General features: G+C 40.3%; 2 protein-coding genes across 6 annotated transcripts in view; one reads left to right on the top strand and one right to left on the bottom strand.

Moving 5' to 3' along the window:
• LOC120552600 (NACHT, LRR and PYD domains-containing protein 1-like) overlaps nt 1-24,642 on the bottom strand; it is a 735,215-nt gene that overhangs the window by 362,491 nt on the left and 348,082 nt on the right.
• Nucleotides 1-24,642, top strand: part of LOC120552572 (protein NLRC3-like) — a 52,616-nt gene that overhangs the window by 18,470 nt on the left and 9,504 nt on the right. The window contains exons 1-6 of one of the 5 annotated variants that reach the window (XM_039790749.1): nt 14,642-14,648; nt 15,971-16,071; nt 17,570-17,716; nt 18,071-18,190; nt 19,431-19,624; nt 19,793-21,623. In XM_039790749.1, the coding sequence (XP_039646683.1) occupies nt 17,589-17,716; nt 18,071-18,190; nt 19,431-19,624; nt 19,793-21,623 (2,273 nt within the window). In that variant the 5' untranslated portion in view covers nt 14,642-14,648; nt 15,971-16,071; nt 17,570-17,588. Of the gene's footprint in view, nt 1-14,500; nt 14,649-15,970; nt 16,072-16,753; nt 16,849-17,569; nt 17,717-18,070; nt 18,191-19,430; nt 19,625-19,792; nt 21,624-24,642 lie in introns of those variants that run through there. The other 4 variants (XM_039790746.1, XM_039790745.1, XM_039790747.1 and 1 more) reach the window with 4 other exon arrangements.

Raw genomic sequence — 24,642 nt, forward strand, 5'->3', positions numbered from 1 at the left:
GTAATGTGTTTTTTTTTTTTTTTAAATATTGATAAATAAATTGTCAGTGATGTTGAATAGGCTGTAGACCTACAGTAGTGTAATAAAAAAGTGCTTCACATGATAAACATTTGTATAAAATACATTAGGATCCAACAAAAATATGCAAGTAAAAAATTAAATGAAAGACCAATGAAAACCATTTCAAAGATTAAAACCTTAAACCCAATCGTGAGTCAAAAGCGAATTAAAACAAGTGCATCTTCAGCTGCTTTTTAAAAGCATCAACAGAGACTGCAGAATGTAAGACAATTGGAAGGACGTTCAACAGGCTTGGAGCCACCACTTCAAAGGAACGCTCAGCTTGTGTCCACCTCAACAGATTGCCCCTACAGTTCGGCAGGCATGTGAACCGAAAATTCATTGTAAATGTAACCATCATAGTGTGAAATACAGTTTAACTGATGCTGTTATGTAAAAGGGGCTCAGCAGAGAGGTGGAGAGAGACGACGTCTCTGCAGCTTATTCAGGAAGTCACAACAATGCCCTCAAAACGTTGAGTTTCATGCGTAGGCTCCTCCCATATGGCTCGCACCAGGTGTTAAAATTAAATGTACCAAAACACGGCAAAAAAAGTATTTAATGAGACATACGAGACGTTTTTATTTTGACAGGATATGAAATTGTCTCAATTTAATACTGCTAGATGTCCGTCAGCAGTGGGTTCTCGCCGCGCCACCGGTCCCCAGAGCAGCATGGTCACCTGGAGAGTCCGGTACAGTCTGATTCTGCAAACGGAGATACCATCAGAGCTATACAGCGGAGCGTTCAGATCAGTCAAATCAGTGCCAGCTGCATACAGTAATGACTGTTGATGAGGGGTGGTTGCTGAAAATCAGACGTTTTGGAGCTCGTGATATTCCTTTGGCGCTGGCTTAAACCTCTTTAGGGGGCGCCAAAACTTTCTCTATGCAGGAAAAGGCCTGTATAAATACCGGTAATTAATTAATAATACTAACCATTAAACTCTGGTTGGACGCCAGCCGTCTTCTCCGCCGCGAAAAAGACTGATGTGGGAAAAAGCTACTTCTTCTTCTGTGTGTTAATTAGAGGATCGCAAACCAAGTTAAAAGGCTGTTTTATGATTCAGTGCCAACTCCACGGCGTAACTATGCCTTCGCTCCTACAGCGTTGTGACCCTCGGAGTTTTGCATCTCTTTGCATCGCGGTGCATTTCACCCCCAGAACGCTAGGGGGTGTGTGGTTTCCGGAGGGTTATTTTAGCAAGCAAACTTTAGCACAACTGCCCACAAAGTACAGCTTGCTGGCGAAGTATCTGCTACGCTCTGCGGTGCCCTGCAGTGTCCGGCTGCGTCCTGCTACGTCCACCTATGCTCTGCTGTGCCAAGCTACTTCCTGTAACGCCCTGCAGTGCCCTGCTATGACATGAACTACCACGACTATCATTTGTAGTCATTGTTCCATTATCTTTATTGTGACTATTATTGCCACTGTTCATCACACCCCCAACCGGCACCATCAGACAACGCCTACCAAGAGCCTGGGTCTGCCGAGGTTACTCCCTAAAAGGAAGATTTTCATAGCCACTGTTGCACTAAATGTTTGCTCTTTGGGGAATTACTAGAATTGTTGGGCCTTTGGAAATTATAGAGTGTGGGCTAGACCTACTACTCTATCTGTAAAGTGTCTTGAGATAACTCTTGTTTTGATTTGATACTATAAAGAAAATTGAAAATTGAAATTGAAATATAGACACTTTAGAGTTTATTTGCAAAGCTTATGTCAGTGAACTAGCATGTTGCTACTCACCACAGTAGGCTGCTTGGAAGACTATCAACACACAGGACCAGTTGACCAATCACAGTCCTTGCGGTCTGCGTCGCCTCGATGCAAAGTTGCAAATTTTTGGAGGTGCACATCGAGCTATGGCGGAGGGCTCGGAGAGGGTTTCGCAGCAACGCAGAGGGGTCTGCGGGGGGAACACCATTGATTCAACGCAGAAGCCTTTAGGCTCATACCGCCACCTACATTACTGTATTGGAGGGTGTAGAATAATTAATGGCATTAATTAATCTGCACGGAGGAGTTATGCACAGTCAGGTCTGTTGTGTTTGTGTGTGTGTGAGAGAGAGAGGGAGAGAAGGAGAGAGAGCATATACGGCGGTCAACATTGATTGTGTGGCGCCACAAATATATCAATGTATGGGAAACACTGGGGATACATACTGTATATCTTGTAATATGACATACAATGAACAGAACAAGCTTTGGTTAGTTAATATTTAATGTCTTCTATCCTATGTTCAAGCTTGTCACTTCAGCTTAGCACTAGAGGCTGGATAGCCCATTAAATATATGGGCGATTTCTGTTGTGTTTGATTATTAAAAATTATTTGTAGGCTTCAGTACTTATATCTACAGGTAATGTTTAATTGAATATACACAGAAGGGAAGATTTTCTCAGCTGAGGTGGACAGCATAGTGCTGCAGTGTTTTACTATTGCACTTTACACTGCATACATTAGCCTAGCAGCTAGCAGAGTTTCCCTCAGCTCCTAGCTTAATCCAGTTAACTACCATACCGTTGTGATACGTTGCTTCTTCACCAAAACTGAAAACTACATACCATCACAGCCCTATTTATCTCTTCTGTTGTCTTCGTCTCTCATCAGATGGAAGATTATGGGTGTGAGTCCTCTCTCTCGCTCTAAGAGTGATCAGGAGGAGGATGTTGGAGGATCAGCTGAGTCCTGATGATCCCAAGAGCTTGAAGCAGCAGCAGCACCTCTAACTGGGCCATGTTACTGGGAGGTAGAGTGGAGAGACTGACTGACCCCCAATTTCCACCAACAGCGGAACGGCTGCGGATCTGCTCCAGAACGGTGGTGGAGTCATTAGGTTTCCATTAAAGTCAGTGTGTGTATTTGTGTGTAATTGTGTGTATAATGTGTGTATTTCCACTGACTGCAGAAAGGCTGTGTTACAGCTCCGACGACCTCCGGAGCAGATACGCAGAGCTTCTATTTTTCTATTTTCTATACGCCAGAGTTTTATTTTTCAAAATAAAACATTGGGTTCACTTTCAAAATAAAATATGCCGTGCTCACGGTGGATCATATTTCCTGCACTACACCTTGAAAACACAGCACAGAGTCGTTTCCCCTCTACTCCCAACATGGCATCATGACTTTGCGTAAATATATACGCCACTTTCATAAAGCCAAATGGCGTGTTATTTTACGCCATTTTCAGCTATCCACGTGTATGATACATGCAGGATACAGCTGATGTAAACAGACCCACCACGTGGCCTCGACACGTTGCGCGTTATCGCGAGAACGCGGCGTACTATCGCGAGAACAACGTCACAGCCTGTTAAGAAAAAAGAAAATGGTTGAGTTTAGGAAAAGAACACAGGGAAAGGCTTTAGTAACAAAACAGTGACAAAAACACGGAAAATAACGACTAAAACACGCTTACGACAACAACAAATGGTTGGGTTTAGGAAAGAAACATTGGGTAAGGCTTATTAAAAACAAAAACTTACAAAAAAAACCCGGCAAAAAACGGCAGAAAAATCGCCACACACAGGGCGCAAACCCGGCTCTCCCAGGTGAAAGTCCTGTGTTTTACCCATCCACCACCCTAACCTACCTCCTTACTCAATTCCCCGTTACTTTATACCACTCGCTACGGCGGAAATGGACTCGCAATATAGGCCAATGCCGGCCGATTTGCGTTGATATACACGCAAAAATGCGATTATGCGTCTTGATAACACGCAAAAACGTAATACAAATTGGCGTGACATACATACGCCAATTCATGAGATCAGTCTGCTACTCCTCTGGAAGAAAACTGTTCTACCTGAATTTGCGAGATCTCGTGAGTTCTCGTGACTACAGCTGTCAGTCATGGCTGCAGCCGTGCCGCAACAAATCCGACCTAGTGGGTATCGACGGATGGTGGACCACGGAGCCGATACGCAGCAGAGCTGGTCTGCAGACGTTCTGCATTCAGTAGAAATCCAGAGGGAGGCTCTGCAGGGTTCGACATTAGCAATGGCACGTGGCCATGAAAGAAGTATGTCAGGCAAGTGTATCGGCCGGCATTTGCGTCAGCATACGTCAGACAACAGAGTGGCGCCAAGTGTGTAAAGCATATGTTTGTTAACATTTCACATTTTCACATCAAGTCGGCCTATCTCTGGATCTCTTTGGGTTGCGTCTCCACGCTGTTGAATGATGAACTGCTGTTAAAGTTGATCAGATTCTGGAACTTGAAGGTTGATGTCAGAACTCAGAAGTCTGCGAGTAAATTTAATTCTCATTCTCATCAGTGCTGGATTATATTTCTGTTTATTTCTTCTTTCTTCTGTATGTTTACGTTCTTATTTCATATGAATCATTACATCCTGTATCACTGTAATAAAAGTATGAAAATGGGGATAAACCCAACATCACTTTCTCTAAATGCAACATCCTTCAAATAAAAGAGACCAGGGACCTCATTTATAAAACCTGTTACGCAAGAAAAAGTTGCATGAAGCAGGGTGAAATTTGTCGTCGCAACATTCCTCACAATAGTCTGGATTTATAAAGAATTTCCATGCGTAAAAATTTTCCCAGTTTTCCGCAACCTTTTGACCATGCATGTGATCATGCATAATGCTCCCAAGGTTTTTTTGTAGACTGCGTTTTAGTGAACTCCGATGCCCGTTTTCCGAACCTAACCCAGTTTATTTATTTCCTAAACCCAACAGTCCCGTTCTTTCTAAGCTGGCCCAGAGACCGTTGTGGCACCCGGTAGGGTGCTGCCAGCAACTGGGAAATCAGGGGATCCTCCCACACTGCAGCAGAGAAAATGCGCTTTTCCTCCGCTGTGTTTGTTTGATTTTTTTTTTTTTTGTGTGTGTGTGTGTGTGTGTGTGTGTGTGTGTGTGTGTGTGTGTGTTTTTGTGTGTCTCTATGTGTGGGAATGTTGTCTTTCTGCACCTGCTATTCCCACACAAAGTTACAGAATTGTTACATTTCAAGCACTTTTACCTGTTTTGATTAAGTTCTAAGAAATAAGCACCAAAAATGATCAGAAATTGTGTTTCTATTTTTTAGCTTTTTTAATAATTGAATTTCCTTGTTTTCTCACAAAAAATGAAAATGATCATATGATCATATATGTGATCTGACAGGGGTAAATGGGAAATATGAACCATAAATGATGTATGTATCATTGATAATTGAGCTAAATGTATTAAGTATTAAGGCTGTGTAACAAAAATATGAACACCACACAAGGGATAAGGCTTCCAAACAGGATTTGTTTAGATTTTCTACCTGTTAGGAGCACATCAATCTCAGAATCACTGAATCGTGTTTTTTCCCCATTTTTCCGATTCATGATTGGTGATCAAGGGCTCCTTTCAAGGATGGAATATTCATTCATTGATTAACATGGACCTTATTAGGACAAATATGGGACGACCTTTGGAGGAGCGTGAGGCTCGTGCAGGACCGCATAAAGTAACACACGTCCGTATTTATAAGAAGAAGAATGCGTACCGGTTTTATAAATCACAATTTTGTTTTTGCGTACGAAAATTCTGACTTTTTGGTGCACAAAATCTTTCAGAATAGAATCTACGCACAGTTTTATAAATGATGCCCCAGGTCTAAATACACTTTTGGCTTTGGGCCCCTTAGGTGTCAGAGCTGCCATTAAATGCTTAAAGTCCAGTTCAGATCAAAGACCAGTGTAAACTTTAGTCTCCTTGCAAGTCTCCGGTCTGCAGCATTCTGAAAGCTGCCACTTTACGACAAAACATGCTAGCTAGTATGCTAGCTAGCCAAGAACATGCTAGTGCTAGTCCGTCACATTTTGAATCAATATTTTAGTCAGAGTTATCGTAAATGGATTAAAATTTCTTGTATTAACTTTTAATAATGATTAGTGCAGTAGCTGTTCCACAAAGGGTGACTTTGCCCTGGGTATGGAGCCCAGCAGGCTGCCGCTTTCTTGTCGCTTTCTTCAGACTGTGTGGAGCTCCTAAAGTCTGACACGTCTTACCAAATTTACAATTAGCCATACATTTTCGTAAAACGGCCCATATTTGAGCTTTATATAGTTGATTTCTCACATAAAAAAGTCTCAGAAGTGAATTTGGTAATGAAGCATTGCAGTGTCTGGAATTTTCAATTTCAATTTCTTTATTTTTGAAAGGGGACAGTGAACATTAATCAACATTGAAACAATGTAAATGTTCCCAAGTTAGCTCAAAAGTGCTAATTTTCATCGGTAGTCCCCCAGCCAGATGTAAAACAGGCAGCCTTTAAAATAATGACAGGTATAAAATCACAAGATAAAATTACATACAACACATTATGGTTAATAAATACAATTCCAGTGAAATACTTATATAACGTTTAAATGCACATAGATAGCATTAGTGCCCACAAGTTTGGCTCTCTAACAGCCATTTTTTTGCATTCTTTTTGAATGAAAAGAATGACAAAGACTCTCTAATAGTTGCCGGCACTGTGTTCCATTGCTGAACTGCTCTTACGGAGATGACAGCCTGACCAAAAGCTGTTTTTCTCCGTGGGATGATGCAGTCTTCCCTCACTGCCCCTCTAGTGAACCTAACCTCAGTGGATCTAAAATTTATAAAATCACATAGTGGAGGAGGTGCTAAACCATGTCTAATTTTATAAATTAAACAGATATTTTTGAATTTAATGAGATTATCCCAGGTAAGTAACTGATATTTCCTCAGAATACTACAGTGGTGGTAATGGTATGGTTTTTTGTCCAGTATTTTTAATGCTTGTTTGTATAGTATTTCTAATGGTTTTATTGATGTAGAGTGGGTATTGGACCAGCTTATTAAACAATATGTTATGTGGGATAAAATCATAGAGAAGAAATATAATTTAGCAGCTTCTGTTGAAAGAAAGTCTCTAATGAATCTGAAGTTTGCTAGACTGAACTTAATCCTATTTCTAACTTTCTTAATGTGAGTTTTGAAGTTGAGGTTTGAGTCTACATGTAATCCTAAATATTTATATTCTGTAACGACCTGTAATCTTTCTCCAGATATTAAAATCTCGGGTTTAATAATTATATTGTTTTCTGAAAAGAACATGGCAACTGTTTTAGATATGTTCAATTGCAGACAGGATAGTTCAAGCCAGCTTGCAATCAATGAAATGGCCTCTGTTAGAGATAAGAGGTAAGAATTAATAAGGCTAATACATTTTAAGGAAAAGTTAAAAGCATGAAGTTTATGCAGTAAAACTGAATGGTTAACTGTATCGAATTCTTTGCGAAGATCTAAGAAAATTGCTCCCACTATCCGTCCTTTGTCCATATTTGATTTAACCTTTTCCAGAAAATAACATGTTGCTGTCTGTGTAGAATTATTAGCCCTAAATCCAAACTGCATTGAGTGCAAAGGAAAAGAGCTGCAATTAAGATGATTGGTGATTTGTTTAGCAACCAGTTTTTCAAAGACTTTAGATACTGTTGGCAAAATGCTAATAGGTCGATAATTAGGCTAGATGTAAGAAGGGAGTTACCGCCTTTAAGTATAGGAATGACACTAGCAAGTTTCCATGACTCAGGAAATTTCCCTTGATCTAGTGACACATTAATGATATGTGTTAGTGGAGCCATGATAGATTGACCTATTTGTTTTAGCATGAGTGTGTCCATCCCATACACATCTTTTGCCCTTGAAGACTTAAGCTGTATAATTACCTTTTCCACCTCAGATATGGATACAGACTTTGGATATAGTGGGGGTTCAATTATCAAATCTGAACCAATCACAGTTAAGTAATTTTTTACCTGTTAGTTTATTGATCTGTTCCCAAATCGCTTTTGAGGATAAATGACAATTTTTAATAATAGTGATAAAAAAGTCTACCTTTGCTTTTCGTAGTTGTCTTGTCACTTTATTCCGTAACAAAGCAAATTTTTGTCTCTCACAGGATAGTTTTGATTTTATGGCTTTTTTAAGAGCATTATCTCTGTCTTTCATTAATTGTTTTATATCATCACTGAGCCATGGAAAAGAACACTTCCTGTTTTTGTGTTTAATTGTCACTACATATTCATTAATTTTTGTTTGTAAGCATTCAGTGAATTTTTGACTAATTATTTCCAAGTCATTGTCCAATAATACAGTGTCCCAGTTCATATTTCTTATTGCTGTGTGAAATTTTTCCTGATTGCTCCTTGGAATGCCCGTGAACTCCTTTTTTCCGGAATAAGCTGCAAATCGCTTTCTGGTTAATTTTCTTGTTATCAGCACCATATTGTGAATTGAGAGACCAGTTAACATATTGTACGATTTTGTAATCTGTTCCGGATGATTGGTAAAGATTAAGTCAATTAAGGTGCTACAAGTGTTTGTTATCCGTGTCGGTCCTTTAACCATCTGGACAAGATTAAATCCATCCATAATTTGCTGCAGTTTTTTCCTTGTACTGTTATCGTCCCAGTGTATGTTTAAATCGCCCATCACTATAACCTCCTTTTCAAAATCACACTGCTTTAACATTTCCTTGAACTTGTCATAAAAGTCTATGTTAGCAGATGGTGGTCGATATAAGACTATTAATGTGAGAAACATCTGAGGTGCAAGAGATAGATTTAACCCAACACATTCTAGATCAATTGGGGTTTTCCACTGAATTTCACTGCACTGTATGTTGTCTCTCACATAGATCATTACCCCTCCCCCTTTGGCATCAGCTCTATCTCTCCTATAGGAGACATACCCCGGAACTAAAAGCGCAGCAGTAGGGGAATTTTTATGCAGCCAAGTTTCGGATAGATTCCGTCATCATGTGGATAATTTGATCACTTTTTGATTTTAAGCTTCGGATATTTAGATGTCCGCCAAAGAGACCTTTTGGTTAGACTTTCTGATCCCAGATTATGCGTGCATGATTGAAATTGCAAGGATGACAGCCAAGGTGTACTCTCCGTACCCAAAAACGCCATTAATCTTGTTTGTTTGCACTTGCCAATACGCGTCCTTGTCAAGCCAGTTGTTTAAGATGTTATTACAATTGTGTCCTTACAAGTTGTGTCCTTACAAGTTGTGTCCTTAGTATAAACGTTTTCTACCGGCAGTGTGAACTTTACAAAAAGTGTGTAAAGTAGTAGAGCAACCAGCACGCCTGTGTTGCCTACTGCCATCTTTTTCCACGAATATGAGATTCTGTCGCGTCTCTAATGTGTGTGTATGGGGATTCGCTCAACCAATCAGCGTGCGTCTCTAATGTGTGTGTATGGGGATGATTCTCAACCAATCAGCGCGCAGCTCATCTAAATATTCATGAGCATACCATATTTACATAAACATAAAAAGCTCTTGTTACAAATAGGGCCAAAACACAGGGATGCATAAGGGCCAATAAAATATCAACCAGGCCATTTTCAGCCCAACCAATGTTACATACCCCATTAGGAGACCATAAGGAACAGTGTGAAATACCCTATATAATCATTCTATCACCCCTTTAAGATAAAAAGTCAAATATACTGAACAAAATTATAAACGCAACACTTTTGTTTTTGCCCCCATTTTTCATGAGCTGAACTCAAATATCTAAGACTTTTTCTATGTACACAAAAGGCATATTTCTCTCAAATATTGTTCACAAATCTGTCTAAACCTGTGTTAGTGAGCACTTCTCCTTTGCCGAAATAATCCATCCACCTCACAGGTGTGGCATAGAAAGATGCTGATTAAACAGCAGGATTATTGCACAGGTGTGCCTTAGGCTGATCACAATAAAAGGCCACTGTAAAATGTGCAGTTTTAATGTATTTACTGTATTGCTTTCTGTAACAGGTCCTCCCTGTGGAACGATGGAGCATTGCATTTAATTCCAACATATTTCTAAATAACAATGGAAGTTGATGGAGAAAGTTACCTTATTACCACTTTTACCAGTCGTTTCTCATGTTATATATATAAATAATAAATATATAATAATAATATATAATAAATATATATGTAACAACCAGAAAGAAGATAAAACTCTAATTCATTCAAAGCTTCACTGAACTTTCTCAACTGACTCAAAACAGATTGTGTCAACATGTTGATGCAATATCAACTCTTTTATAATTCTTTTTGTAAATGTAAGCAAAATAAAAGTTTATAGCCACGTGTATATAAAGCATTTAAAGTACATGTTACATGCCGTGTTTTGTTTTGCTGTGTTTGCCTGTGTGTGATTCTCTTCAGGTGTGTGCTGGTGATGTCACTCCTGCAGCTGCAGCTGATCAGCTGATGAGGGAAGGTGTTAAATGGCTGTGCCAAGCCAGAGCGAGTTGTTTCTTCAGCGGAAGCCAGAGAATGACACAGAGTGGGGAAGCTGCAGTGGAAGCCAGCCGTGTGTGAGCAGAGTAAGAAGAGAAGTGTTGCTGTGAGCTGTGGAAACCTGAATCGAGCCAGTGACAAAGAACCAGTGATCGTCTTCCTTTTGGAGATTGTTTTCAGTTGTTTTGTGTTGGGTTTGTCCAATAAATTACCCTATTTACCGTCCATCTAGACCTCCCGGGTTTATTATTTTAAATTGTTTGCGTCCTCCACCCCTAGGCAAATTGGGGATGTAACAGTTCACATGAAAATAATCCTGACTTTTATGGTTTTAGCTGTAAAATTAATCTTGTTTTTTAGTTTATTACAGCTTAATGTGACCAGTGGTGTAGTCTAATGTATTGTAGTATAGTAAGGGGGTTTTTAACATCAGGGACCTGAGCTTGGATCACAAAAGTTGACCCCAAAGCAACAAGGACAAAATAAAATAGGGTACTTAGTCTTAAATGTGCGGTGAAGGCGGAGTGTGTAGGCGGAGCATTGGGGCCCGGTCGCTACACACTACGCTCTATGCACTACACTCTACGCTCTACATACTACGCTTAGTGAGGAGCGGGTCGATGAAAGATGAGAAAAGTCTCCCTCTTCATGTTCTGCAGTGTTATAATAGTTTGCAGTCACATTACTCAACCCTGTATTTGTGAACGCAAATATCTGAAGTGAAAGTTCTGTCACAAAACTCTGTTGTTGGGTATAATTGTTTATAAGTGGGTATATGGAAATCCTGGAGATTTCTTAGTGGGTATACTGGATGTGACCCTGCTGAACAAACACATGAAGTCCAGTTTAACAACAAAACAAAATGCTGAGGGAACATTCATGCTGGTTTTGAGCGGTATGCACCCCAACTAAGCTGGAAAAAGTTTTAAACCGTAAGTGAATACAGCATGTCGGGGGGATACGGGGAGGCAGAGGGACTGAAGACGTGAACTATCAGTTAGTGAGGGTGTGATCATAATGTAGTTCAACTTGATTTAAAGATGGTAAAGTGTATCTCTGTGTATCAGTGTCAGAGGTATGAGTTGTAACATTGATGAAACCCTTAAATGTAGAGAAGTATATTTAATCTGCAAACTCTCTCCCCCAGAGGATGGGATGATGAGACACCATGGAGCGCTCTAAGGAGCCTTTAAAGTGCTCATATGATGCTTTTTGGTGTCTTTTTTTTCCTCTTTCCTTTATTGTGTTATATCTTTTTTGTTCATGTCAAAAGCCCAAAGTCCCCCCCAAAGAGACTTACCGTCTCCAACAGAAAACACTGTTCACAAACTGCTCCAACACAGCGCAGAACTAAATGTTTAACATTCACCTCCTTTAGACACCAGAGGTCTGCACTACGAATCCAGATCATCATGTCCTGGATTTATCTCAGTTACCGGGCTTCACCTAACCTAACAACCATGGTCCTGTATAACCTGTGTCACCACGGTGGTTAACAACTAGTTCAGTCAACCATCAGGGTTTCCCAATCCAGCAGCGTGGTGTTTGCCCAGCGAGACCAATCACAAACATCTACCAGAGCCGCATATTTTACATAAGAAGAGCAAACTATAATTCTACATAAATATGAAGAACACAGCCACAGTTTTACAGGCAAAACGCAATACAGTCGCTGCTTCCTAAAACAGGAAGGAAAGCTGGCAAAAAAATAGCAGACGCTGTAGATGCGTAAATCACCACTCTTATAAATATCACTTCTCCATCAGTCTCCTTCTTTTGCAAAAGAATAAAGAAAATAACGCAAATAACTCCAGCGTGCCAGACAATCTTCATTTCCAGCTTCTTCACCGAACACCAAAGAGATTTTCCACAACAGTCTGTAGTTAGTTTATTACTTCACAGTAAAAGTCCTTCCTTAAAGAGAGCTGATGATGTCCTTTTCTGTTTCCCAGTCCCTTTGAGCAGCTTAGCTTGAGTCCGTTAGGTTTGAACTGAGGTTAGAAGTAGTCTGAATATTGAGGTCCACCAGCAGTCTCAGACACACAGCATGGACCAGAGGAGTCTCAGGTTCAGGTCCAGACTATTCTCTTCTCTGGAACTCATTCTAGTCATTTCCCTTCAGTCATTTGCTGTCTCTGCTACTGTCAACTATCAAATGAATACATGTGGCCCAATTCTGCTCTTTTTTATTACTACTGTTTGTTAGTAATAAAATAACTAATAATGTCTATGAACTCGTTGCTGCTTATCTACCATTCTGTGTTCCTGTATCTGTTATCTTTTACACTTCCATTAAGGTCCTTAAAGTTAGTTTTTCTGGTTCTAAACAGACCAGACAGAAAGCCGTCCGTACCTGCATACCTCACCTCTCTTCCCTGCTCAACTTTTTCTTTGGTTCTTTCTTTGAGATATTACAGAGCAGGTTTGATATGAGCAGTGTATCCAACGTATTATGAATATTGTTGTCATTGTATTTTCTGACGTGCCAACCGATCTTTAACCCTGTAATGTTTGGCCTCAACATGTCCAAAATACGCATCATGTGTCAGAGTCTGCTTTCAAGTTCTGTGTTGGGAGGTTGCTGTAATTTCTTTTATTGTTCAGGAACTGGCACGGTATCGGGATGGAACATTTTTTAACGATACCCAGCCCAACTGAGGAGTCACGACATTAGAATTTAATTTGAAGTTGTCCTTGAAGTGCTCTTTTTTCATGTTTGCTTTGTTTATTACATTTATATCGTTTTCACTTCATCTGAGAGACATGAGGCCTGTACTATGAATCCAGATCATCATGTTCTGGATTTCTTTCAGTTACCGGGCTTCACCTAACCTAACAACCGTGGTCCACCATAACCTGTATCACGACGCTGGTTATCAACTAGTTCAGTCAACCATCAGGGTTTCCCAATCCAGAGACCAATCCACATAAAAGAGGCGGTGTTTGCACAGCACGACCAATCACAAACATCTACCAGAGCCGCATATTTAACATAAGAAGAGCAAACTATAATTCTACATAAATATGAAGAACACAGACACAGTTTTACAGGCAAAAAGCAATACAGTCGCTGCTTCCTAAAACAGGAAGGAAAGCGGTAAAAAATAGCTGGTGCTGTAGATGCGTAAATCACAACTCTTATCAATATCACTTCTCCATCAGTCAGGACCAAGATCTGACCAGAATTACACTTGTGCGTTCCATAAACTGTCGTTGCTTTTGCTTATTATAAGATCAGTTGCAACCCTGGCAGTGGGAAGCCATCGTGAGAGAAAATAAAAATATAAAAACATAATTCAAACCGATGCGCATTGGCAACACAAGGCTCAAAAAGCCAACAAATAGCCGATATGTAATTCCCTCCGCTTGAAATCTATGTCTTTCATAATAATATCCATCAGGGAAAGTAAACGGGGTTGTCGGTCTATAATGCTCCCAACCAGGTTAGGTGTTCAGCATGAGTTACCATGGCGATGTAACCCGGTAACAAGTGATCCAACGTCGTGGTACACCAAACCCTGGGTTGAACCTGAAGGTCACGTCAAATCTTGCTTCGTAGTACAGGCCTCTAGTCTGAGGAAGTGTGTGTGTTTTTAAATTTCATTCATCAAGACATCATTCATTCAACCCACTCATCATCAAAGTACTGATTGGTTAATAACTGCACATATCAATAAAAAATAATTTATAAAAAGCTAATAACGAATATAAAATGACAAAGTACATACAAATAAATAAAATAAACAGGATCACATGTACTGCGTACACAAATAACGTCTCAATGACGTAACCACGTGACTTCACATTGAAGTCAATGTGAGCATCAAGACTAACTAAAAGTCTTTTCTCAGATCTAATGATTGTAGTCGGACTTCTTTAGCTTTAAGTTTTGTCTTTAAGCTTTTTGAGTGTTATTTGTTTATTATCTGATCTAGCTTTTCCAATGTTTAAGACACACATGGTAATAATAATGGTCCAACATTATGCAAAATTGCATATTTTTTTTATTGAAAAACATAACCTTTTCTTAAAAAGAGGAACCCTAGACTCCCCACCACCGAATATTTGCACCTCAGTCTTTCACAAAACCAACCCTGACAGGACAGAAAAGTGAGATTGATTCTCAGTCTTGGCTCCATTAGTTTAAATGTTATTTTATTCTGAAAATCTGCTCCTGTTGCAGCCCTTCCTGCCTGCTTCCTGACAGGTGGAGCTGTGACTCATTCCAGGGAACAGCTCACCTGTGTCAGAGATTTCTCTCCAGGCAGAGAGTGACCCTCTTCATCATCAACTCTTTGGACTGTTTGAAGAAACTGTAAGTTGCTGTTTGATACTTTAACAACACGTTTAGAGTACTTTTACTGCAGTAACATGTCTTAAATTGCTTTAATCTCAGAAGGAAAGCTTGTACTTCTTCTTGTCCTCCATTTATCTGACAGCGTGTTACTCTGCACATTCACAGTTTACACACAAAGTCTTAATCAGCAGTAAGACATGATGTAATGTTCCAGAGAATCAGCTCTCTCACTGCTACTTCTACATCAAGTACATTTACTAACAGAGCAGGACGTTGGAAGGAGTATTTTTACCGTGTAGTATTAATAGTTTGGAGTTCTTCTCACAGTGCGTTGTAATGGCGAAATTACATTTAACCATAATTCCTTGTATTTTTATGTTTTATTTCTACTTTTATTTTCTTACAATACTGAAAGAGAGTTTATCTCATGCTCATTAAACTAAGTGAGAGCCCCAAAGTCTGGAACATTATGTGAGCACTGTTTGTCTGAACCGATAAAGGTACAAGGTCACCCTAAAACTATCTCTAGTTTTCCCATGCTGTTTGAGATGTAACTGGGGGGGTGAAAGTCGTACAGGGAGGAGGAGGTGAGATGGCTCCAAGATGTCTCTTGTATTTCTTGATTGTCTTCATGTGTATCAGATTGCCTGTAGGAATTGTAGCGTCATAACAAGCCAAGTGCATGTGTGCTGTCACTCTGAAGATGTATATAAGCCTAGTGTTTCACTCATTTGAAGAAACCTTTCCACACTGGGCTGCTGTCTTTTGTAAAAGTTTTTCTTATATTTACAAATATATTTTTAATAAAATACAAAAACCTAACTTGGTTTAGTCTCCTACTGTCTTATTTGTTTCACTTTACTAAACTTTGAAACCTCTACCCCTGCTGCAAAGGAAATTTCCACTACAGCGTCACTGAGTCTGTTAAAGTCTAACGATAAAGTTTGTTCGTCACACCTTAAATATATAATAATAATTTAACATAACCTATATACAAACCGTTCCACTTAGATGAATGAATAATAAAATAATGGTTAGTTGCAGCCCTAGAACTGAATGAATCAGGACTTTTTCTCCAAGTCCAGCCTCAGTTGTTGCCTCTCATGTTCTGAACATTGGAGTCACAGAGCTAAGAATATATATTTTAAGATAAACTCCTAATCATGTTCACTATACACATCATCACTATTCATCTGCCCGCTGCACATAGACTATATTATGTTTTACCCATCCTGCACTCAACCAGTCAGCCTCTTTTCTTAACAACTATTTAGTTTATATTTGTTTCTGTATTTATTGTTTATTTCATAATAATGTTTAATATATGTGTTTGTGTACAGTATGTATGTACCAACCACCGAAGTAGATTCCTCGTCAGTGTAAGTTACCGGGGATTTCCACCAGATGCGGAACGGCTCCGAAACGGCGGCAGAGTCACCAGGTTAGGTTTCCATTAAAATCAATGTGTGTATTTCTAACGGTTGCATAACGGCTGCATTCCGACTGCGTCCAAGCTCCGGCGGTCCGCAGCCCTCCGCAGCTGATATACGCAGAGCTTCTATTTTTGCCAGACGCCGGAGAGCTCTGCAGCCATTCAGCACATTGCAGATATAAATATCCGGTTAATTTTCAAAATAAAATACACCGTACTCACGGCGGATCATACGGTATTTGCCTGCACTACCAATTGAAAACGCAGCACAGAGCTGTTTCCCCTCTACTTCTCTGGATGGAAACTAACTGTTGGTGGTTTTGTGGTTCTATTCTACGTGAATTCTTGTGAACTTGTGGGTCTTCGTGACTACAGCTGTCAGTCATGGCCGCAGCCGTGCCGCAACAAATCCGGACCTGGTGGGTATTGACGGACGGCAGAGCACGCAGCGGAGCCGGTCTGCAGCCGTTAGGCATCTGGTGGAAATGAGGAGTTACAGTGGTAGTAATTTTATGGAAAGGCCAGATGGTGAAGTCAGCCTCAAGCTGGTAGTTTGTTACTTTGAACAGCAGGTGGAGCTGTTACATCAACAATGAGCCGAGACTCCAACACACACACACACGCACACGCACACGCACACGCACACACACACACACTCAGATAAACTCAGCTGAAGAGGGGGAGGGGCAGATCAGGATCATGAGAAGAGGTAGAGTTGAGTCAGGTGAGACTCCATTTAGTGTGAACAGAAGAGAGCAGGAGGAGGAAACTGAAGGCTGAGGCAGGGTAAGTGAGTGTGTGTGTGTGTGTGTGACTAGATAAAAAGAAGATTTTCATTCCATACTGAATTCAAACAGAACTGTAACAACACGTTTACTGTTCTCTGGGCTTTGAGCCAGTTTTGGTCAAGTCTTGATATTTCAACAAGTCATTTTATAAAGAAATGTGTTGACAGAAAGAGGAAGGTGTGTGTGTGTGTGTGTGTGTGTGTGTGTGTGTGCTTGCTTGCGGTCTTGCATGTGACTCTTGTTGAAACTTGTCTGTCTTGATTCGTGTGGTGTGAGCTTACAGTCAGTGTTCCTGTTTTAATCCAACATTTATTTAAACCTGCTGTAGACCGAGAAAACATAAAGATAAAGATTAAAGATAACTGACGGAGTTCTGGATGGTTTTATTTGTGTGTGTGTGTGTGTGTGTGTGTGTGTGTGTGTGTGTGTGTGTGTGTGTGTGTGTGTGTGTGTGTGTGTGTGTGTGTGTGTGTGTTTGTGTGTGTTTAACCATAATTTTGTTGCAGAAAATAACGTTTTTACTTCCCATGGCCAATCAGTTAAAAGCTAACCGCCATAGACATGTGGAAAGTCCCTCGTGTTGCATTCACGGGACAAAGGAGGAACAAACACTTACACTGACTTTTTGTGTGTGTGTGTGTGGGTGTGTGTGACTCGACAAACTTGTCTTGATTCTTGTGTTGTGAGCTCCCAGTCAGTGTCGCTGTTTTACCTCTCAGACTGACTTCAGATCAGAAGATGAGTGATTTGGAGGAAGAGGAGGACGGAGCAGAGTCAGTACTATCTGGCTGTCAGACTATGAAGAGTGACCGGTCCAGAGGACAACCTCCGATCTTCAGTAATGAACCTGGACCCTCAGACACAAAGTAAGAGAACTGATACCAACTCATTTATATGATGCATTTTCAGTTTTTTTTTGCCAAGATTTTCTGTGCTAATGTTTCAGTTGATTTTGTGCTTGTATAATAGTTTATTTGCTAACTAAAGTTTAACAAACTTTTCATGACAGAGAGGAGAAATCATTTGTTCCATCTTCCTCTTTGAATCTGTGAAAGCTGTCAGTCACCTAGAAAAACTGTAATGTAATCTAAAGGATTAATATAAACTTTTAATCCTAATTATTGACAGAAGTTTGTTTGTTTTGAGAATTGGCTTTATTTTTTATTTATTTTTTATCAAGGATTAATGCAATAAAGATGAAAACCTCTTGATATTTGGAGATTTCAGAACAACAGACAGAGAGCAGAGTCTGTAGTATCTGGCTGTCAGTCTATGAAGAGTGACCGGTCCAGAGGACAACCTCCGACCTTCAGTACTGAACCTGGACCCTCAGACACAAAGTAAGAGAACTGATATCAACTCATTTATATGACGCATTTTAAGTTTCTTCTGCTAATGTTTCTGTTGATTTTGTGCTTTTATATTAAAGATCTATAAATTCTCTCCAGAATATATTTTTCTTGAAGGTTAGGAACAAATAATAATAAAAAAGCAGAATTGGTTGGCCCACATGTATTCATTTGATAGTTGACTGTACGACAGAAAGATACATAAAACAGATTGGCTTACAGAGAAAGGAACAGTCCAGACCTGAACCTGAGACTCCTCTGGTCCATGCTGTGTGTCTGAGACTGCTGGTGGACCTCAATATTCAGACTACTTCTAACCTCAGTTCAAACCTAACGGACTCAAGCTAAGCTGCTCAAAGGGACTGGCAAACAGAAAAGGACATCATCAGCTCTCTTTAAGGGAGGACTTTTACTGTGAAGGAGCTGCAGGAGGTGTTGAGTTAGTTTTAATAAACAAACTACAGACTGTTGTGGAAAATCTCTTTGGTGTTCGGTGATGAAGATGGAAATTAAGATTGTCTGACACGCTGGAGTTATCTAAGTTATTTTCTTTATTCTTTTGCAAAAGAAGGAGACAGTCTGACAGAGTGAGGAGCAGTCTGTGAGTGTGTCAGAGGAGACAAAGAAAACTCACGGTTTTTATAGAGTGAGCATACAGAGGGATGGACTTTACTTTTTGTAGACTAAGCTCCTTTCATTGCTGATTCTTAAACTTTTACTGCTGAGTCTGTACTGTTTCAAAAAAGACCACCCAAGGCTAATGAAGTTGGCTCTCTGCCAGGTGCTACCAATTGTGGAGTCTACATGAGAGAGAGGGGGGCCGCGTAGCCTCCACACGATGGAGGCAGAAGGAGCCTTTTAAAATAATAGAGTACTATAATGAATCCCTATAACTGATATATTATAAAATCATATAGAAAACAGAGTAAATATTGTATAGTATAAAAGGAAATACATATAAAGTCATGAAAATATAAAAACTATACAGCAACATTTATTTTCATAATATATGAAAGACCACACATCAGTATGACAGATAAAAACTTTCCACTACAAGACAGATCACTAAATGTTTAATAAGACAGTCGTAGATGAAAAGCAGTTATTACTGTTCATGAAAGCAGGAGAGTTTAGATAAAAGGGCCATTTTCATTACAGACTGAATTCAAACAGAGCTTTGAGACAGTTTTGATATTTCAAGAAATTATTTAATAAAAAAATGTGTTGACAGAAAGAGGGAGAGGATTGATGTTTGTGAGGAGGAGCAGCCGTCCTGCTGTGCTTTGTGTCAGGACGTCCTGAAGGATCCAGTCTCTACCAGCTGTGGACACTGGTTCTGCAGACAGTGCATCACCTCATACTGGGACCAGTCTGCTTCATCAGGGGACTCCTGCTGTCCCCAGTGTGGAGAAAGATCCAGAACAAGTAAGACTGTCCATCTGTCTGCTGATGTCTTCATGTCTCAAAACAGGACTTGTGTCATTACATTTAGAGGAATCTAATCCCTCTCTGTTTGCATTCCTTTTTATTGTTATCATTTTTGTTTGGGTACTGAAAAATAACTGTTAATAAATAGTTTGTATTTCCTTACAGTGTACGTTGTTAAACATAAACATAAGATCAGTGTGAAGGGGACATATGAACATGTGACTGAAGGAGCTGATCAAACAGGAAGTGGAACACTCCTCAACAGGATCTACACTGAGCTCTACATCATAGACGGACTGAGTGAAGAAGTTAATACCGAACATGAGGTGAGGCAGCTCGAGACAGCTTCCAAGATGAAGACCCTCCATGACTCTCCAATCAAGTGCAGCGACATCTTTAAAGCCTTACCTGACCAACAGAAACACATCAGAGTCGTTATGATGATCGGCGTTGCTGGCGTTGGAAAAACCTTCTCAGTGCAGAAGTTCTGTCTGGACTGGGCCGAGGGTTTGGAAAACCAAGATGTGGATCTGGTGATTCCTCTTTCCTTCAGGGAGCTGAACTTGATCAAAGATGAGCAGTACAGTCTTCTGGAGCTGCTCCGTGTTTTCCATCCATCATTACAGGAGGTCACAGCAGAGCAGCTCGCTGGCTCTAAAGTTCTCTTCATCTTTGACGGCCTGGATGAAAGCAGAGTTTCACTGAATTTCAACAAGAGAAAAGTTGTTTCTGATGTCACACAGAACTTATCAGTCAACTTCCTGTTAGCAAACCTCATCCAGGGGAAGCTGCTTCCCTCTGCTCTCGTCTGGATAACTTCCCGACCTGCAGCAGCCAATCAGATCCCTCCTGCATGTGTTGACAGGGTAACAGAAGTACGAGGCTTCACTGACGACCAGAAGGAGGAGTACTTCAGGAAGAGAGTCAGTGATGAAGAGCTGTCCAGCAGAATCATCTCCCACATCAAGACATCCAGGAGCCTCCACATCATGTGTCTGATCCCAGTCTTCTGCTGGATCACTGCTACAGTTCTGGACCACATGTTGACTACAGACCAGAGAGGAGAGCTGCCCAAGACCCTGACCGACATGTACTCACACTTCCTGCTGGTTCAGACAAAGAGGAAGAAGCTCAAGTATGCTGAGAGACATGAGACGAGTCCACAGGAGCTGACGGAGGCTGACAGGGAAGTTCTTCTGAAGCTGGGGAGGCTGGCGTTTGAACAGCTGGAGAAAGGAAACATCATGTTCTACCAAGAAGACCTGGAGCGCTGTGGTCTGGATGTCACAGAGGTCTCGCTGTACTCAGGAGTTTGTTCAGAGATCTTCAAAAGAGAGAGTGTGATCTTCCAGAAAACAGTCTACTGCTTCGTTCATCTGAGCGTTCAGGAGTTTCTGGCTGCAGTCTACCTGTTCCACTGTTACACCAACAGGAACACACAGATACTGGAGGACTTCCTGGGAGAAGACTATGTTAGTTCATCCCTGGATGTCTTCCTGAAGAGAGCCATGGAGAAATCCCTGAGTAGTAAAAATGGCCACCAGGACATGTTTGTCCGCTTCCTTCATGGCCTCTCTCTGGAGTTCAACCAGAGACTCTTAGGAGGCCTGCTGGGTCAGACAGACAACAGTCCAGAAATCATCCAGAGAGCCATCAACAACCTGAAAGAAATGAACATTTGTGGGATCTCTCCTGACAGAAGCATCAACAACCTGAAGAAGATGAAGAAGACCAATATCTCTCCTGACAGAAGCATCAACATCTTCCACTGTCTAACGGAGATGAACGACCACTCAGTCCATCAGGAGATCCAAGAGTTCCTGAAGTCAGAGAACAGATCAAAGAAGGAACTCTCTGAGATCCACTGCTCAGCTCTGGCCTACATGCTGCAGATGTCAGAGGAGGAACTGGATGAGTTGGACCTGAGTCAGTACAACACATCACAGGAGGGACGCTGGAGACTGATTCCAGCTGTGAGGAACTGCAGAAAGGCTCGGTAAGTCCAAATGTGATTATCAAGACTATGCGTCAAATAAAATTGACTATAATTAAATGCTAAATTCTGTGTGGTCTCGCCTTCTTTTGTCATGAGTTTTGAGCTCATTCATGACAAAGTGGGGGCTCGTAATATTTAGCGCTTAAGTTAGACTTTTGTTACTTTAAGTCTAATTAGTAATGATGTCCTGATCAGCTTTTTCGACTCCCGATCCGATCCCGATCTTACAAATATTAAACCTCTGCTGATACAGAGTCCGATCCGATACTTGTATTTGCTCTGATATCTATTTTTGTAAAAATAACTTAGTAAACAAAGTAACTTAAATATGTCTTCAGCTTAATACGTTTAACCTAGATCAACAAGTGAGTATTTTCTCTCAACACCAAAGTAGTTCTCTGTAGGATCCCAGCAAACCCCCAACCAGAGAATAAACAGTTCCCACTGGACAACAAAAACTAATCTTAATGACGCCTCTGGCGCTCAATGGTCAATCTTTGATCAAACAAAACTTAGTGACACATCTTTAGGGTTGTTGCATCAAGAATCAATTCCTACTTGGAATCGTTCCAGAATTACAATTCCATCGGAATATTTTCTTTATTGGAATCATTTGGAGGATTTGGTTTCATATCCGATCATCTGTTTCAAATTTAACATGTGAAAGTTTGGGTTTCTATGGCAACCAGGCGCTTGTTGTTTTGCAGCCACGGAGCAAGCAACGCTGTAGTGTGGCTTTATTTTCTGTCTAAAAAAGCCTGGTAAAACTGCAAACCACCATTGAATCAAAATAAAACTTTCCTCTTATTTGTGAAATAAGCATGTGACACATTTCAACTCCATCCCTCAAATAATCGGAATCGATAAAAAACGGAATTGAAAGGAAAAGATCATTTATTAGCACATAGTAATGTGGAGCTACACATCAGATTGATTATAACCTACTGCAGACCTGCCAACATGTATGTATGTATTTTTCGTACTCGGCATGCATTTTGACCCGTAAGTACGCTTGCACGATTCGCTGCTCTCTAGGTACGCATTTTGTTGCATCTTGCATTTCGACAGTTTCAGTTTCTATGCAATCTACATCTATGATGTTGTGTGACGCTGTAAGTGTAGTGAAAAGCTTTTGGCCAATCAGAGCGCTGCATTTTAACCCTCCGCCCACCTACTCCTAGCCAAATGCTTTGCGCATTTAATTCAATTCAGTGCATCAGCACTAGTTTTGCATGCCATGGCTGAGCGCCTGAAAAAAAGGTTCGGAACGATTTCTTAACGGGAGAGAGGGCCTTTCCTCCACATGTCCAGGCAACCTCACATAGACAGGATATAGAACCTGTATTATTACATTTTATCAGTGGTGGAAAGTAACTATAGCCTACTGTCGGCTACTTTGATTACATTTTAAATGGGTATTTTTCATTTAATCCAGTTTTTCTCAACGGGGGCATTACCGCCCCCAGGGGGCGTTCAGAAGATGATGGGGGGCATTGGAAGCAATATTTTGGAAAGGGGGGCGTTGAGATGCCCTTGGGGGGCATTTGTTTGAAAGCTAGACTAAACCAAACATTCACAATAACAATACATGTTTACACTTAAACTATTAAAAAATCAGTGGTCTGCAACACTAAAAGCTGCCAGTTTACAGCACTGCGACTGGACGAGCTTCTGTCAGCTTTGTTTGGCGCAGCTCTGTGCTGCCTTCACGGAAACGGGTCGCCGCGACTCTTCCAAGCATCAAAAAAAGGCTCTCACTAACTTTCAAATGTTGTAAACTTATTTCCATTCTGCAGTAGGTGTCGTTCTTCTTCAAATCGTTTGTCATCACCAAAATACTTTTTTTGTGTGTGTGTGTGTAATCCTTCTGCTCTTACCCCTTGATAAGTGCCAGCTTGTTTTCCGTTGGAACAATTCGATTATATATTTGAATGAAAAATAGATTTGAATGTTAAATTGCTAGCTGTTTCTGATTGGCTACTGTTAGTGTTTGTAATAATACTAATACTAATAATAAATTTTATTTAAAGCACCTTTCATGACACCCAAGGTCACTTCACAAACACAAAACGACATTCAAATTATAGTCATCTTTTTAAGGTGCTGAGGTTCCCACCAGAGACATGCAGCAGGCCTTTTGATAATACCTAATTATAGTTTGAATGTTACATATCTAGTCATTCTGATTAGCCGCTGTTATTTAATTTGAATGTCAAATGGTTGCATTTAAAAAAAAAAACTGTAAATATATATAAATTCTATTCACATGGCTTTTTGATACCTGGGAAACTAATACATGTGTTGTTTGTCATTCAATGATTTGATTTTTTTATTATTTTTGATAAAAATAGTAACAACAATAATAGGCCTATATTAGGGTGTGATCATTAATATTCAGGGCAATTACCCTACATAATATTTGATGGGGGCGTTAGGGACCTGGATAATGGATAGGGGGGCACTGGCACAAAAAAGGTTGAGAACCAGTGATTTAATCCTACTTATTAGGCTACTTCTAGTCCACCACAATTCTGAGTCAAGTAGGCTATTGTACATTTTACTTAACTATTTATTTTATAGCTTTAGTTACTTTGCAGGATCAGATTAATTATAGAAAATAATATGAATATGCTGGGATTGGCTCCAGCCCCCCCACGACCCTGTGCGCGGGATAAGTGGTTGACGATGGATGGATGGATGGAATAATATGAATAAATTATGATGTATTAAAATGGAACAAGATGAGACTTTGTTGACCCCGTGGTGAAATTCACAAGCTACTTGACAAGAATACTTCAGCTTTTATTTTGGTGAAAGTAACTCAAAAATAATGTAACTGGTCCAACACTGGTGTCAATAGGCTAGCCTATCACACCTGCCATCCTTCCCATTAGTTAGGGGCAGTTAGAACAGTGGTGGAATGGCTAGAAAACTAAAGTTTTTTTTAGAAAGGCCAGGTTTTAATTATGTAACATAAAGGTATCATTTAAGCTATTTATATGATGTGATGGCAACTGAC

The sequence above is a fragment of the Perca fluviatilis genome, chromosome 22, assembly GCF_010015445.1.
Source record: "Perca fluviatilis chromosome 22, GENO_Pfluv_1.0, whole genome shotgun sequence".
Classification (NCBI taxonomy): Eukaryota; Metazoa; Chordata; class Actinopteri; order Perciformes; family Percidae; genus Perca; species Perca fluviatilis.